Genomic DNA, 14,912 nt, shown 5'->3' on the forward strand with positions numbered 1-14,912 from the left:
ACGGGTACAAGTTTCATATGTAGTCTGTTGGAGGCATCTACAGATATAGTAACAAAATTGGTACTATTTAATTCATCTTCTATTTTATCCATTACAAAAGCCACAAATACGTTTTTGGCTATGATCTCTGTTTTTGTTCGGACACTGGAATATTTTGGGGCATAAAGTTTTGAAATAAGTTTCAACTGATAGTCACATGATTTAAAACTTTGGTCACTGTGTGATAAAATGTTGTTTCTTTAGCTGCAGGAGCAGATTTCGGCTTTGTTATTGAAAAATGCATCGAGAGTCTAATGTTACTTGCTCGTACAGCCTTTTGTGTTTGAAGTGTCTATGCATTTAACAATGGCATGCCGACCACCAAATCCAAGAGAAAATTTACTGTTGCACAAAAAATAATTGCATCATTCTCTTCATTTTCTGGTTCTAGCTTCAGAAATTTAAATATTAAAAATATATAATCAGCTAACGCCTTTTATTCCCATATAGGGTGTAGGCAAGGCCGTTTTAGCCCAATCTAACTTATGGCGACTGAGTGGACAGTTTAATCTCCACTGGTACCAGAGATAGCTGGCCTAATGCTATCACTAATTAAGCAGCACAGTGAAGAGAGACGGCTCAACAAGTGCCGCTATCTCGTGGTCCCTAACCCTAACACAGTATATTTATATTTAATGTCTGAAATAATGTGGGTTCTACAGTCTATTTTTCTTGAGTTTATGGGACTAAAAATCCGAGTTTCCGGGAGAAAAAACCCGCTTGCCCATACCAGAGATTGACTAACTCGGGACTTTCTTTTATGAAGCATTTTTTATGAAGTTTTTCTTTTGACATCACGAATTATTTTAAATACTTATAAAATTAGATCAATCGCTAACGCAACCTTTTATCCGAATATTGATAATACGAACATGCACAACACTGAATGAATGACATAATACAACTGAAACTATAGGAATAGGGAGTAAAAGGGACATAAGGAATTGGATCAGGTGATTCATGTGATTCCCCGATATTTCTATGTAATAAAAATCGTTTTTGTGTTGTTTTATTTTCTTGTTAGATTTTTATACAAAAAAAAAAGAAAATTTCGTTTATTTTACGGAAGTATACGGTACGGACACGGGCAGGGCACTTAAAATATAAACTGCCTGTAATAAGTATACGGACGTATAGTAACCCTAATAGTACATATTATATTATATAATATAATATAATATGTACTATAGCTCAGTGGAAGTGGTGTTTGCACTCAATGCTGAACCGCCTGCAGAAAGTTCGTTCGTTACTTTCTAGGCCACGTCTTTAGTCTGATTCGTCGCGGTCCAGAGGAATTTTTTCTAAGCCTTTTTATGACCAGTTCCCGAGTTAGTCGATCTCTGGTACGAGCAAGATGTGTTTTTTTTTTCTGCTGGAAACTCGGGTTTTTCGTCCCGTAAACTCAAGAAAATCAACTGTAGAACCCACACTATTTCAGACATTAAAAATATTGTTAGAGTCAGGGACCACGTGATGGCGGCACTTGTTGAGCCGTCTCTTCGCTGCTCAACAAGTACAGAACCTGGTACAACTTGGCTAAAATTAATAATAGAGAAAAGAAGAGAATACAATTTAGAAACACATATTGCATTTATTGACTTTGAAAAAGCATTTGACAAAGTTAAAAGAAACATATTATTTAACATATTAAAAGAAAGACAAATATCAAATAATATCCTAAAGGCTATCACAAGTATATATGAAAATAATCAAATACAAATAAGATTAAATCACGAGCTATCATATACGCGAGAGATAAGCCAAGGGGTCCGACAGGGATGCCCCCTCTCAGCAACTCTTTTTAATATCTACTTAAATGAAATAATAATAAAATGGAGTAAAAATTTACATCAAGCAATTAAACTTTCACCTACAGTTAACTTAAACACTCTCCTCTTTGCAGACGACCAAATAATAATTACAAATTTTGAAGATAACTTACAGAAAGCTATTTTAGATCTAAATGTGGTATCCAAAGATTATGATATGATAATATCAACAGAAAAATCAAAAACTATGGCCTTTAAAGGACAAGATCCAGCAAGAACTAAAATAGTAATAGATAACAAGATCTTAGAACAGGTGAATTCATTTAACTACCTAGGATGTATGATCACATATGAAAATGAAAAATATATAAACGTAAAAATTGCAAAATGTTTAAAAATAACAGGTGTAATTAACTCTATATTTAAACCAAACCTAGTTCAGAAACAAACCAGACTGAAAGTATACAATACATTAGCCCTACCAGTCTTAATGTACGGAAGCGAAATCTGAACAGTAAAACAAAAAGACAAACAGATTAACAGCAGAAATGAAGTTTATGAGAAAAACTGCAAAGTATACCCTATTTGATCACAAAAGAAATGAAGAAATTATGAAAGAATTAAACCAAGAACCAGTAATAGAAAAAATTAAAAAATATAAACATAAATGGATAGAACACGTTCAAAGAATGAAAACAGAAAGATTGCCAAAACAAGCCTTACAGTACAAGCCATTAGGAAAAAGAAAACCAGGACGTCCTCTTAAACGATTCAACAATGACTTCTAAGGGCGGAACAGGCCATGCTAGGCCTAAATCCTTGATACGCATGATGATGATGATGATAATTTATTATAATGAATTTAAAATTTTTGATAGTTTTAAAAAAGTACCCGGGCGTCGTCCTGGCCCGACTATACCCCTGTTCCTTGGGACAGCTATCTCTGATTGGCTACCAGTCGAGACTGAACTACCCATTCAGTCTCCAAAAGTTAGACAGGGCTAAAACGGCCTCACCTACTCCCTATAAGGGGACTAAAGTTAACTGATTTTTTAAAATATTTTTAATATATTATATGTCTCGTATATATTTTAATATATTATTAGTCTTGTATATATTATATTTATACAGTCTGAAAACCCAGCTCTAGAGACCAAATATGGAACTTTTTCAAGGCACTTTAGGTCTCAATAAGCAGAGTGGTGGTCTTACACTAAGCAATTAAATTTAATCTCCTGGCTAAAAACAATAATAAACATGTTCGCTTAATGGCGAGATTAAAACCTGCGACCTGTCAGTTGGAAAATGTCTCGACTATTAGTGATTTTAATTGGCACACAGGAAGCGGAGTACAGAAGGCAAACATTACCATGGTCACTAACAATAAACGTTATTGTCTGAAATATTTCTAAACTTAAGGCTAAAATTGCTTAATTTTAATATATTACTAAATAATGAAAGGAAATGATATATTATTTAGTACTAGACTTAAGACAATAGATAATTTTCGAAATTGTTGATGATGAAGAACAAACATTGGGGATAGAAATATGTATCCAATAATCTAAATGAAAATTGAACAGAACAAGCAACAAAGAAGCTAATGAATCAAACTGACCGTGGATTTTATAATTAAGAATTAAAGTCTAAAAACCCAAAAGTTAACACGTTCATTGCCAATCACGCGATATCGCGCGACGCGAGCTCCAACCAAGCGGCCGATCACGCGTTATCGCGTGGACGTCGCTAACTAGATGAAAAAAATTTGGCCACCACACGAAATTCCAATTTTCAGCTTGGCAATGAAAGTGTTAAAGAACAAAGAAACTTTTAATAAGCCAGAAACATGAGGTGTACTGACTGTTTTGTGGAATTCTTAGATTTTAGATAGGGAAAAAGCTAATTATCCTGATGATGATTTCCACAAAATGGCAAACACGCAGTCATGCCGCTGGATTTGTATATATACATGGCAAGTATCTTAGTTCTTGAACGTTTTTAATTATAGCTTTAAAAAAAATAAAATACAGTCTATTTTATTAACTTCTGTTCTATTCGTGTTTCATTTCGGAAAATGCAAAATCAGAAATGCAAAATTTTGAGTTCAATTAAGTCCAGCATAAAATATGGTGTCGTCCATTCTTTCAATATTTTTAACTCTTTTAATACATAATGTTTAATCTCTCGTGCAAGAAAGCTTTTAATAAATATCATTCTAAATAGGATTGAGGTCAAAGTTGAGGCGGTGATGCGTGAGGAAAATGCAGGTTTTAGGAAAAGTAAGGACCAGAAATGCAATCCTTTGCCTTAGATCATCAAAAAAGTATAAAGAATTTAGATTCTCTATGGTAATATTCTATAAGACTGCTCCAAAGGCTTTTGACTGCGTTCAGCATGAAACTGTGAGAAGTATAGAAAATAATGGGTTTTCCTTAACACATTACCAGGTTGATAGCTAACATATACAGTAAGCAAGAAGCCATGTAAAAACAGGTGTTGGGTTAACTGATTGGCTTCAGGTTGGAAAGAGAATTAGGCAATGATGTGTGCTTTCTCCTCACCTGTTTAGTATGGTTGAGTATATTATGCATGTAGCATTGGATGAGCTTAAGACAGGAATTAGAGTAGGTGATAGATTGATCAGAGGTAAGCTGATGATACAGTACTCCTTTGTAATGATAAGGAAGAACTAGGAAATAACTTGAGAAAGTTAATGAGATTAGTAAGAACATAAGACTTTAGCTCAATCCTAGCAAGACAAAAATTATGGTTCTTAAAGGAAATACACAGCAAAGCTCCTGAAAGCCAAGTGTACCTTAATGAAGAAAGAATTGAGGAAGTCAGCAAATTCAAGTACCTGGTATCCATTATTGATGTGAAGAATTGCTATTAGATGTTGGAATGACAAAAACAACAGTAAAAGTTGTCTAAAATCTGGAAGGATGGACCTATCTCCAGAGGAACAATATTGTGGATTCTATATGTAGCTGTTTTTCCCAACAGTGACTTATGGATGTGAGAGCTGGAACCTAAACAAGTCTGATAGGAAAAGGGCAACTGCTTTTGAGATGTGGCATTACAGAAGGCTGTTGAGGATATCATATACTGAAAAGTGAACAAACAGTTGAGTGAAGTTCAATGTGGACATCTTTTGTAGCTCAACAGATATCAAAATGATACTCAAGTTTTTGCCAAGAGTTTTCAAGCATCTGAGGCATTACTAGAGCAACATTTGCAATGATATGCTGTTTCAAATCTCAAACTTCTCTCTGGTACACACAGTCTTTAATAACGGCCCATGCAAAAAAAGTAAAAGTCCAATGGAATCATATCTGGAGATCTAGGTGGACAGGTAGCTGGGCCTAATCTTCTGATCCAATGGCCAGGAAAAGTCTCATTCAAAAATGTAGTAACATCTTAATGGAAGTGTGGTGGAGTATCATCTTGCTGAAATGTGAAACGAGGGAGGAATCTGCCGAACAGGAAAGATCTGCAACATGTCAAGGTAAGAGTATCCCCATCACTGTGGACTCGATGGGAAAAAAAAAAAAAAATAGAACCAATGACACCATTTTTATTCATCCCTAACTAGACATTGGGGTGTAAGGTATGGGTAATAGGGGTAGCACCTCTGCCTGCTCAGCAGTCACATCAAAATATTTGGTGACTGAGTGGAATTGGTCCCCACTGCTCATACAACTCTCACTTATGGCTCCAAGTAGCTGGTAGAGTGCACCAGCAGCCACACCCTGGGACCATGCCTCGACTGGCATGCAAAACTAAGTGAGGGTATCAGCATTTTATACTGTAGTGAAGGAGAGTGTCTCCTCCTTGTTGCAATTGAAGACTGGAATGGCTGAGTTAGCAGATGACCAAAATTTAATTTGACAATGGTAATGAAGGCATGACAGCAAACTGTGATATAGTCCTGGCACACTCCGAGACAAAACAGGGACGTGGCCAGTCATGGAAGAGACAGAAACCTCCCCCATAACCTTCCGCAGTAAACCATGAAACAGAGAACCATGACGGATTTAAGCAATAGAGACAAGGTTGGACCCTCTGCCTCTTGGAAACATTACAGGGAAGAAGAGAAAGAAACTCAGGAACGCAAGATAAGGATACTATGAAAACAGCCTATGACGAAGATACCTTAAATCCTCCAGGGAGGGTATCTTCTGATCTTTCACATCTGAAAACCAAGAATCTTCTCTTAAGGCTTGCAACTTGGAATGTATGGACCTTATATGAAGCTGGGAAGTTAAATAACCTTATACAAGAACTTGAAGCAATGAAAATTGACAGTGCTTGTATCAATGAAGTCAAATGGACTAATAGTGCAAAAATAAACAGAAAGAGCCATTCAATTATATATTCTTTTAGTAGCATTTGTACTAAAAAATAAGATTGTGCAATCCTTACTTGGATTTTGGCCCATAAGTGACATGATAATTGCATTAAAAATTGCAGCTCAACATTTTAATATTTTTATTGTCCAAATATATGCACCTGCTTCTGATTATCCAGATGAAGATGTAGAATGTTTCTATGAAGACATTCAAAATGCACTAAACAACTTTAAATCAGATGACATAACCATCGTTATGGGAGATCTAAATAATCTATCTCGGAAAAGATCTCTTCCTGCATGGGAAACCAGGACCTGGGACATAGAATTCCAAGTGGAGAAAGATTAATACAGTTCTGTGAAGAAAACATTCTGGTAATGGCAAATACTTTATTTAGCCACCCTCCTAGAAGACTTTACACATGGAAAAGTCTCGGAGACAGTTGTAGGAACCAGATTGACTATATAATGGTTAAAAAAGGATTCTGGAATAACATCTTACAAGCCAAAACATACCCAGGGGCTGATATTGGATCAGACCACAACCCTGTGGTCATTAAAGCAGCAATAAAATTAAAGAAATACAAGATAAATTTTTAAAGGAATTGGTGCAATCGACTGCTGTCAATGTTCCTGATCCCACCAAGTATCCTTACCCTAAAGATGAGATTGAGGATAGATGGCAGAAATTTAAAGAGGGCATAAAAAAAGGCAGTAAAACAAACAATTCCCAAATTTGAGAAGAAAATGAGTAAATCCTGGATGAATGACAAGATACTGAAAATGACAGAGGAAAGAAAGAAACATAAAAATCGTCCTGAATACAAGAACTTAAACAACAAATGCAAGGAAACTGAACTTCTGGACAAAAAGCTCAAAACCAGCGAACTTCATGAAAAAGTTAGGGAGCTAACTAACAAATCTTGCAAAGGGTAGGCTCTCATTGCATTGAAGATACCAGTGGAAACATCCTAATGGAGAAAGACAAAATAAGGGACAGATGGGTAGAGTATTCATAGGAACTCTACAATCATGATAGAATAGATAAGCCAATGCAAGAAGATTTGGAGGAGGGGTCTACCTAGGAAGTAACAAATGCCATCAGGAAACTGAAACCAGTTTCAGCTCCAGGAATGGATGAAATTATGGCAGAATATCTAAAGGGGCTCTAGATGATAAGGCTCTAAGATCACTGACATATGTAACAAAATATACGAAACTGGACACCTGCCAAAAGATTTTAAGCACTCAACATTTCTACCAATACCTAAAAAATCGAAGACAATCAAATGTGAAGAATACAGAACAATCAGTCTGATCAGTCAGATAGCAAAAGTTATACAATGATATGTATTATATATCATCCTAGAAAGAAATAAACATAAAATCAAAATGGAAATTAATGAAACACAATCTGGTTTCCAGGAAAATAAAGGAACTAGAGAAGGACTTTTCAACATTAGAACTATTATAGAAAGATATCTGGAGAAGCAGAAAGCAGTCTACCTATATTTTATTGACTACACAAAGCCCTTTAACAATATACAACATGAACAACTAATCAAATGCATCAGAAATTTAGCAGTAGATGGTAAAGATACCAGATTACTGATAAATCTATATTGGGAGCAAACTGCTTCAATAAAAATAGCAAGAGAAATCTCGGAGGAATTCCCAGTAAAGAAGGGTGTCAGACAAGGCTGTGTTCTTTCTCCTATATTGTTTAACCCTCTATACTGAAAATATCTTCCAGCAATTAGAAGAATTTAAAGGAGTCAGCATAGGAGGCAGGAATATAACTAAACAACATAAGATATGCAGATCATACAGTACTGCTAGCTGAAAATGAAAAAAAATCTTCAAAACCTACTAGAAGAGACGCTGAAGCTAAGTGAAAAATATGGGCTTAATTTCAATTTCAAAAAAACCAAAACCAGACTGGTAACAAGAGAAAAAGGGAAAATATCTGATATAAATATTAAGATCAGAGGAAATACTTTAGATCAAATAGAGAGTTATATATATTTGGGTCAACTAATTACAAAGAATGGAAAGTGCGAAAAGGAAATATTAAAAAGAACAGAAATTGCTAGATCAACTTTCATTAGCATGAAAAACATTCTGACCTCAAGGAAAATTCACACAAAAACAAGAATTAGGCTATCCAAATGCTGTATGGAGCAGAAACCTGGAGACAATATCAAAATATATTGTGAAAATAAACTAAAAGCCTTTGAGATGTGGATCCTCAGAAGAATTCTTAGAATCCCATGGATTGCCAAAAAAACTAATGTAGAAATATTAGAAATGATTGGAGAAGATACAGTTCTGCAAAAAGACGGAAATGGCAACGACAATGGCTTTAGGCAACTGGAACATCTCTCTGACAGGGAAGGGGTTGGAACTGGTCGAGGAAGCCAAGCACTACCGGCTAGACTTAGTCGGGCTTTCTTCGACCAAGAGGAGAGGCTCTGGAACTGTCGACCTGGATAAGGGGTGGAAGCTCTACTACTCTGGTGTGAGCCTGTCAATGTCTGCTCAGGCAGGTGTGGGGATACTCACAAGCTCCCAGCTGTCAGACTGTGTTGCTGAGTGGATCCCATTGGGGGGGGGGATGGGTATGTGTGTTAAGGCTTCAAATGAAAAACCATGATTTGGCTGTGGTGCAAGCCTGTGCACCTAATCTGGAGTCAGAATACGCTGCCTTCCTAGAGGAAGTGGATGTTGCTTTTGACAGGGTGGCAGACATGGAATCATTCCTGCTAATGGGTGACTTCACTGCACATGTTGGAACAGATGACCAGACACGGAGAGGTGTGGTTGGGAGGAACGGTGCCCCTGACCTTAACGTGAATGGGTTGAAATTATTGGACTTCTGCTGTACTAACAGCTTGTCCATAATGAATACATTCTTCCAGCACCGAGAAGTCCATAAGTATACCTGGTACAGGGATACATTAGAACAAAGGTCTCTGATTGACTTCTTTATAGTCTCAGCAGACCTATTTTTCTCAGTGTTGGATGTTTTCGTGTGAGAAGAGGGGCAGAACTGTAAACTGACCACCACCTTGTTGTGTGCATTCTACGGCTTCAGAAACCAGATGCTACCATCAATGCAGGTAGGCCTAAGCAGCTACACCATGTGAAATGGGAGGCATTGGAAAATGAGGCTGTGAGGAAGAATTTTGCAGATGACATTTCCTCCAGGTTCAAAGAGATTCCCAAGCATACTGCAGATGCTGAGGAGTGGAAGCTGTTCAGAACAGCTGTCACTGCCTCTGCACTCTCATGTTGTGGCAGAAAGCGGTTCGGCATGGCAATGGGCAGTGAGATAAGGACACCTTGGTGGAACCAAGAAGTCCAAAAAACTGTCCGGGCAAAAAAGGAGTCCTACCTAACATGCCTTAGGGTCAGGTCACCTGAGATGCATTTGCAGTATGCTGAGGCACGAAAAGCTGCTGCTGAGGCAGTAAAGACAGCAAAGCAGAAGGCTTGGGAATCCTTTGGAGAAAGATTAGACTCATCCTGTGCAAATACAAACAAAGTATTCTGGCAGACCATCCGCTGCTTTCGAGGGAGGAAATCGTGCACAGCAAGGGCAATTAAGGCCTCTGATGGTGCACTTTTAACAACCGAGAAGGATATCCTCCACAGATGGAGGGAATACTTTGAGAGCATTCTTAACTCGGGTGGCCCAGCAGTTGTGGACATCCAAGAGGTGCAGATCGGGGTAATGACTAGTCTCACAGCAGAAGAGGTCCATTTAGCAATAAAATCGCTAAAATCAGGCAAGGCTGCTGCCGATGATGAAATTCGCCCCGAAATGCTAAAAGCCTTAAATCGTGATGTTCTCTGGCTGACTTGAGTGTGTCAGGCTGCTTGTATATCTGGGCGAGCACCAAAGCAATGGCAGACAGGCATAATAATACAAATCTTCAAGAAGGGAGACCAGAAGGATTGCAGTAACTATCATGGCATCTCTCTGCTCAGCCTGCCTGGGAAAGTATATGCTAGGTGCTTAGAAAGACGGTGCAGGAGCATAGCTAGTCAAAGTTCCAGGAAGAACAATGTGGCTTTCATCCTGGTAGAAGCACAACTGACCAAATGTTCACTTTAAGGCAAGTCTTTGAGAAATCTTGGGAATATGCCAAGAATGTCTACACGTTTTGTGGACCTGGAGAAGGCATACGACCGGGTTCCTCGGGATAAGCTTTGGCAAGTAGTACAGGAGTATGGAGTGGATGGCTAGCTATTAGCTGCCATCAAGTCCCTGAATGCCCAGAGCTTTGTGTCAGGGTAAACAGCACAAAGTCTGAACCTTTCTCAGTCTCCGTTGGCCTCTGCCACGGACGTGTTCTATCACCCCTCCTTTTCATAATATTTATGGACTGGATTGATAGGCACAGCTGAGGCAGATAGATTGATAGGCACAGCTGAGTGTGTCAGAATTGGATGATGTAGCATTGGACATCTGCTTTTTGCAGATGACCTAGTTCTGCTTAGCTCTTCCACAAATGGCCTCCAGCGGACCCTGGATAGGTTTGTAGCTGTTTGTGCAGATGCCGGAATGAAGATCAGTATGGCCAAAACTGAAACATTTGTGGTCTCAAGACAACCATCCTAGTGCACTCTACATGTAAGTGGAGTCCCAATGAGGCAGGTGGAGAAATTTAAATACCTTGGGTCCATATTCACGAATGATGGAAAATGAGATGTTGAGCTAGATACTCGAATTGGCTTAGCAAGCTCAATATTGTGGGAGCTTGGCCGTTCGGTAGTATTGAAGTGGGAGTTAAGCCAGAAGGCAAAACTGGCTGTCTTCAATACAGTCTATGTCCCCATCCTCACCTATGGTCATGAGAGTTGGGTAATGACCGAAAGAATGCGGACAAGAATCCAAGCAGCTGAAATGAGGTTCCTTCCAGGGGTTGCGGGGCTGACAAGACTCAACAGAGTCAGAAGCTCTGCAATTTGGGGAACCCTCAATACTCAACTGCTGCTTCTCCGTGTTGAAAGCTCACAGTTACGTTGGTACGGACACCTGATCAGAATGCCACAAGAAAGGTTCCCTCAGCAGGCCCTCTTTGCCAAGCCAGAGGGTGGGAGGCCATGTGGAAGGCCAAGAACTCGCTGGAGAGATTATATCCAAAACCTTGGACAGACACATTTGGGAATCCCACCAGAACTTGGTGGCAGAGGATCGTGACCATTGGAAGTTCCTCTTGCAGCTTTTGCCCCCACAACTCAATTAGGAAAGGTGGACCTTGAAGATGATGTATTGGAGAAGATAGGAATCTGTTTGAAAACCATTAAGAAAAGAAAAATCACCTACCTTGGTCACATACTAAGGCATGAATCCCTACAAAAAAACACTTTTAGAAGGAATGATGCAAGGAAAAAGAAGAGGAAGCCAAAGAACAGATTGGATGGGAAATATTAAGGACAAGACCTTTTTGTCCTATGAAGAATGCAAAAGAGAAGCATAAAACCGTACATGGTGGAAGCTCATGGTAGTCAACCTCCTGGAAGGAGATGACATCTGACAAGAACTAGACATTGACTTTTGGTGCATTCCTTTAATTTTTGATCACTTTAAGGATTCTCAGTATCCCATATGCTGCAATTATGTCTGTTAACTTTCTCACAAATGCAAAAGGTTGATTCATCACTGAATATCAAGATCAAGATAATTGGGATTGTTATTGATATAGCCGATCATCTCAGCAGTGAAATCGGCTCTCAAGCAGTGATCATCTGGCTGAAGGTGTTGAAGATGAAGTTTACATGAAAGAAAATGGAGGCATTTGTGAACAATGTCACGAACAGTTGAACAAGGAATCTTCAGTGCATTAATAGCCCATCTAATTTACTTACATGGGCACCTAGAGAATGATACATACACCCGATACAGTCTCATCAGTCACATGCATTTTTGGGTGTTTCCCAGTTTGTGTACCCAAACTTCCCATCTCTTTTAGTCTTATCCCACTGAAAAATGAATTTTGATACTGGAGGATCCACATTCCATTCCCACTGTGCACACCACTGAACACGCATAACTGATTTAAATTCAGCTAACCAAAGCAAGCACCACACCTCCCACTATGGCATCCGCATCTCGACTGAGTCAATAGTCATTCTTATGTGCACTAATGACCTTGAAAGTGACAAAACAAATCTTGGAGAGATTTCCTATCGACTGAGTTTTAGTTCAAGAAATATAATGAGTGGTTCTTGCATTATAAGCCATTATTCTGGATACCTCTAGCCCATGCACTCTGTATATATATGCTGCATGCACACCAATTCCAATAGTGTTTTATCCTGGCTATTATGTGCATGATTAGAAGGATTCTTTGCACAGTTTCTCTATTATTTTGTATTCAAATTTCTATTACTGTTCTTTAACTCACACTGATGATACTTTAAGATACACAAAACAAAATAATTGCGATAAATAAATAATATTCACTGTGACATATGTGGTTTGTATAAATATGGAAGCCTCACAGATGTTTTTATACAAGAAGATAATCATGTTCAAAGTAATACTGCAACAATAACAGATTAATTATTGTTACAGAAAGTTTATATTTTTTATAAGTCTCTATATAATAAAAATGCTTTTCTTTATGTGATGCTGTTTCTATCACAAGCAATTTCTATTTCAAGCACACATTCTACATGTAGTAGTCAATTTCTAGGATTCACTGCCACTACTTCCAAACATACTGCATTGCAATCGAACTCAAACCACAAATACCATTTTTTTTTCTTCAGTCAAAAAAAAAAAAAAAAAATGATATTTTAGATCCTATGTACATAAACTAGTAAAACTCTTTATTGGCTGCCTCTTTTGACAGATTACAATGTTTTTAAAAATGGGTGATAAAATTGTAATTTTTGTTTCAAAATATGAAATATTTAGGGAGTTAACATTTTGTTTTTATCAGCAAGATTTGTAAATCCATAACATTAGTTCCTGTATGTCCTGTAATCACATGACTTTTGCCTCCATTAAAAGATGTATAAAAAGAAAAAGAATCATTATTCTGTAAAAAATCTGCAGCATTTAAGCCTTCTAATTGTGCTTCTGAAACAAGAGAAATATAAGCTAAGGCACCAGCAGCTTCAGTAGGACCATCAATTCCATCAGTGCCTGCACTCAATACAACAATATTGCCACAGGCATAATCACTTTTAAAATACAAAGACAGCTCCAGAGCAGCTGAGAGAGCCAATTCCTGATTTCTTCCACCTTTTCCACTACCTGTTATTTTTACTGTTGTTTCACCTGCACAAATAATACATACAGCATCTTTTCCTTCCTCCTGCACAGCATTTACAAATTTATGGAGATTCTGATCTGGCATATCTAAATTACCAGCTATTTCTGACAAACTGATTTCTGTAACTGTTTCATGAAATCCAGAATTATCAGGATGTCTTTTCTTCAGCAGATATGTACCAAGTTTTGCCAATGTCCTTCCAGCAGTACTAGCTTCACCAGACAGTGATGTTGTTAAAACATAGGTTGCATAACCTAAAGACTTTGCTTTGTTTTCTGCACTAGAAACAGCAGTGTTGTTGTTTCCAATTAGCTCATTCTGTACATTGATAAATATCTCATCACAATTCATGTTAGATTTTTTTTTATTCATTAAAACATTCAATGCATTATGTGGAATTTCAGTTAGAAGTCCATAGCTTTCCAAAATAGTTATTGGTAAATTTGAAGCATCATTATTTCTCACTGTTGGGCCACTTGCAATAAGATCCAAGGGATCACCAATAATATCAGAGAGTATTAAGGATATCACCTGAAATACACAATAAATATATATATATATATATATATATATATTTAAAATTTGCAATTATTATAATGTAATTATTACAATATTACAATAATGTTTCAATTTAAGCACCTGTATATAATATATCATAAAAATCATAAACATTCCCTGTCTTCAATAAGTGGAAATTAATTAAAAATGTATAAATCATCTTTAAAACAGAATGAACACTTTGTTCTTATAATCAGCATAAGGTTTTTTTAAATTCAAATTCTTTAAAAGTATTGCAGATACAATGCATATGATTTAACAACTTTTGTAAAAAAAAATTATAATGCCAATGGCAAAGAATTGAACCAACAGTCTGTAATTAATGTATACCATTGATATTGACTTTGTCTTTTCATAATGCTAGAGCAGTGGTGTATAACTTTTTCAGACAGCCATGAGACAGATTTCAACTAAAAGTGACTGTGAAAGAGATCTGTCATTATTGTTAAACATCCTTTAAACTCATTCAATGTATCTGCATTCACCACAATGCCAGGCAATGCATTCCATTCGCCAATCACTCTCCAAGCAAAGACCCTGCTCCTTATTCCCCTACTCACACCTGCCTTATACAGCTTCCAGGGATGGCTCCTTCCACCATTTTATGAAAAAGTTCTTCCATATTAACCCATAAAGAACCCTTTAACTTAAAGGTCTCAGTCGTATTCCTCCTCTTACTCCTATTTAAAAGGCTTTGCAAACTGCATTCCCTCAATCTGTCTTCATATCCCACATGTCAAGGACCTTGGTCAGTCTTCTCATGAGGAACAGAAAGTAACATGAAGAAAACAAGGCCTAAAGTCCTAAATTTATCTGATTGGCTTGACTGAACAACCTTTGCATTCAGAAGATGGTCTAAGGATAAGTATCTCCCATATTTGAGGCCATTTTATGCATCCAAATTTACTT

The 14,912-nt window shown here is 37.4% G+C and overlaps 1 protein-coding gene across 2 annotated transcripts in view; it reads right to left on the reverse strand.

Annotated features, from left to right (window-relative positions):
* Nucleotides 1-13,000: 13,000 nt before the first annotated feature.
* The window catches only part of LOC150100595 (glycerate kinase), a 97,992-nt gene continuing 96,080 nt past the window's right edge, over nt 13,001-14,912 (reverse strand). For both annotated transcript variants that reach the window (XM_090401578.1, XM_090401579.1), the window contains exon 5: nt 13,001-13,976. In XM_090401578.1, the coding sequence (XP_090257704.1) occupies nt 13,089-13,976 (888 nt within the window). In that variant the 3' untranslated portion in view covers nt 13,001-13,088. The remainder of the gene's footprint in view (nt 13,977-14,912) is intronic.

The sequence above is a fragment of the Typopeltis vanoorti genome, chromosome 12, assembly GCF_054136105.1.
Source record: "Typopeltis vanoorti isolate ZY-2024b chromosome 12, IOZ_Tvanoo_1.0, whole genome shotgun sequence".
Classification (NCBI taxonomy): Eukaryota; Metazoa; Arthropoda; class Arachnida; order Uropygi; family Thelyphonidae; genus Typopeltis; species Typopeltis vanoorti.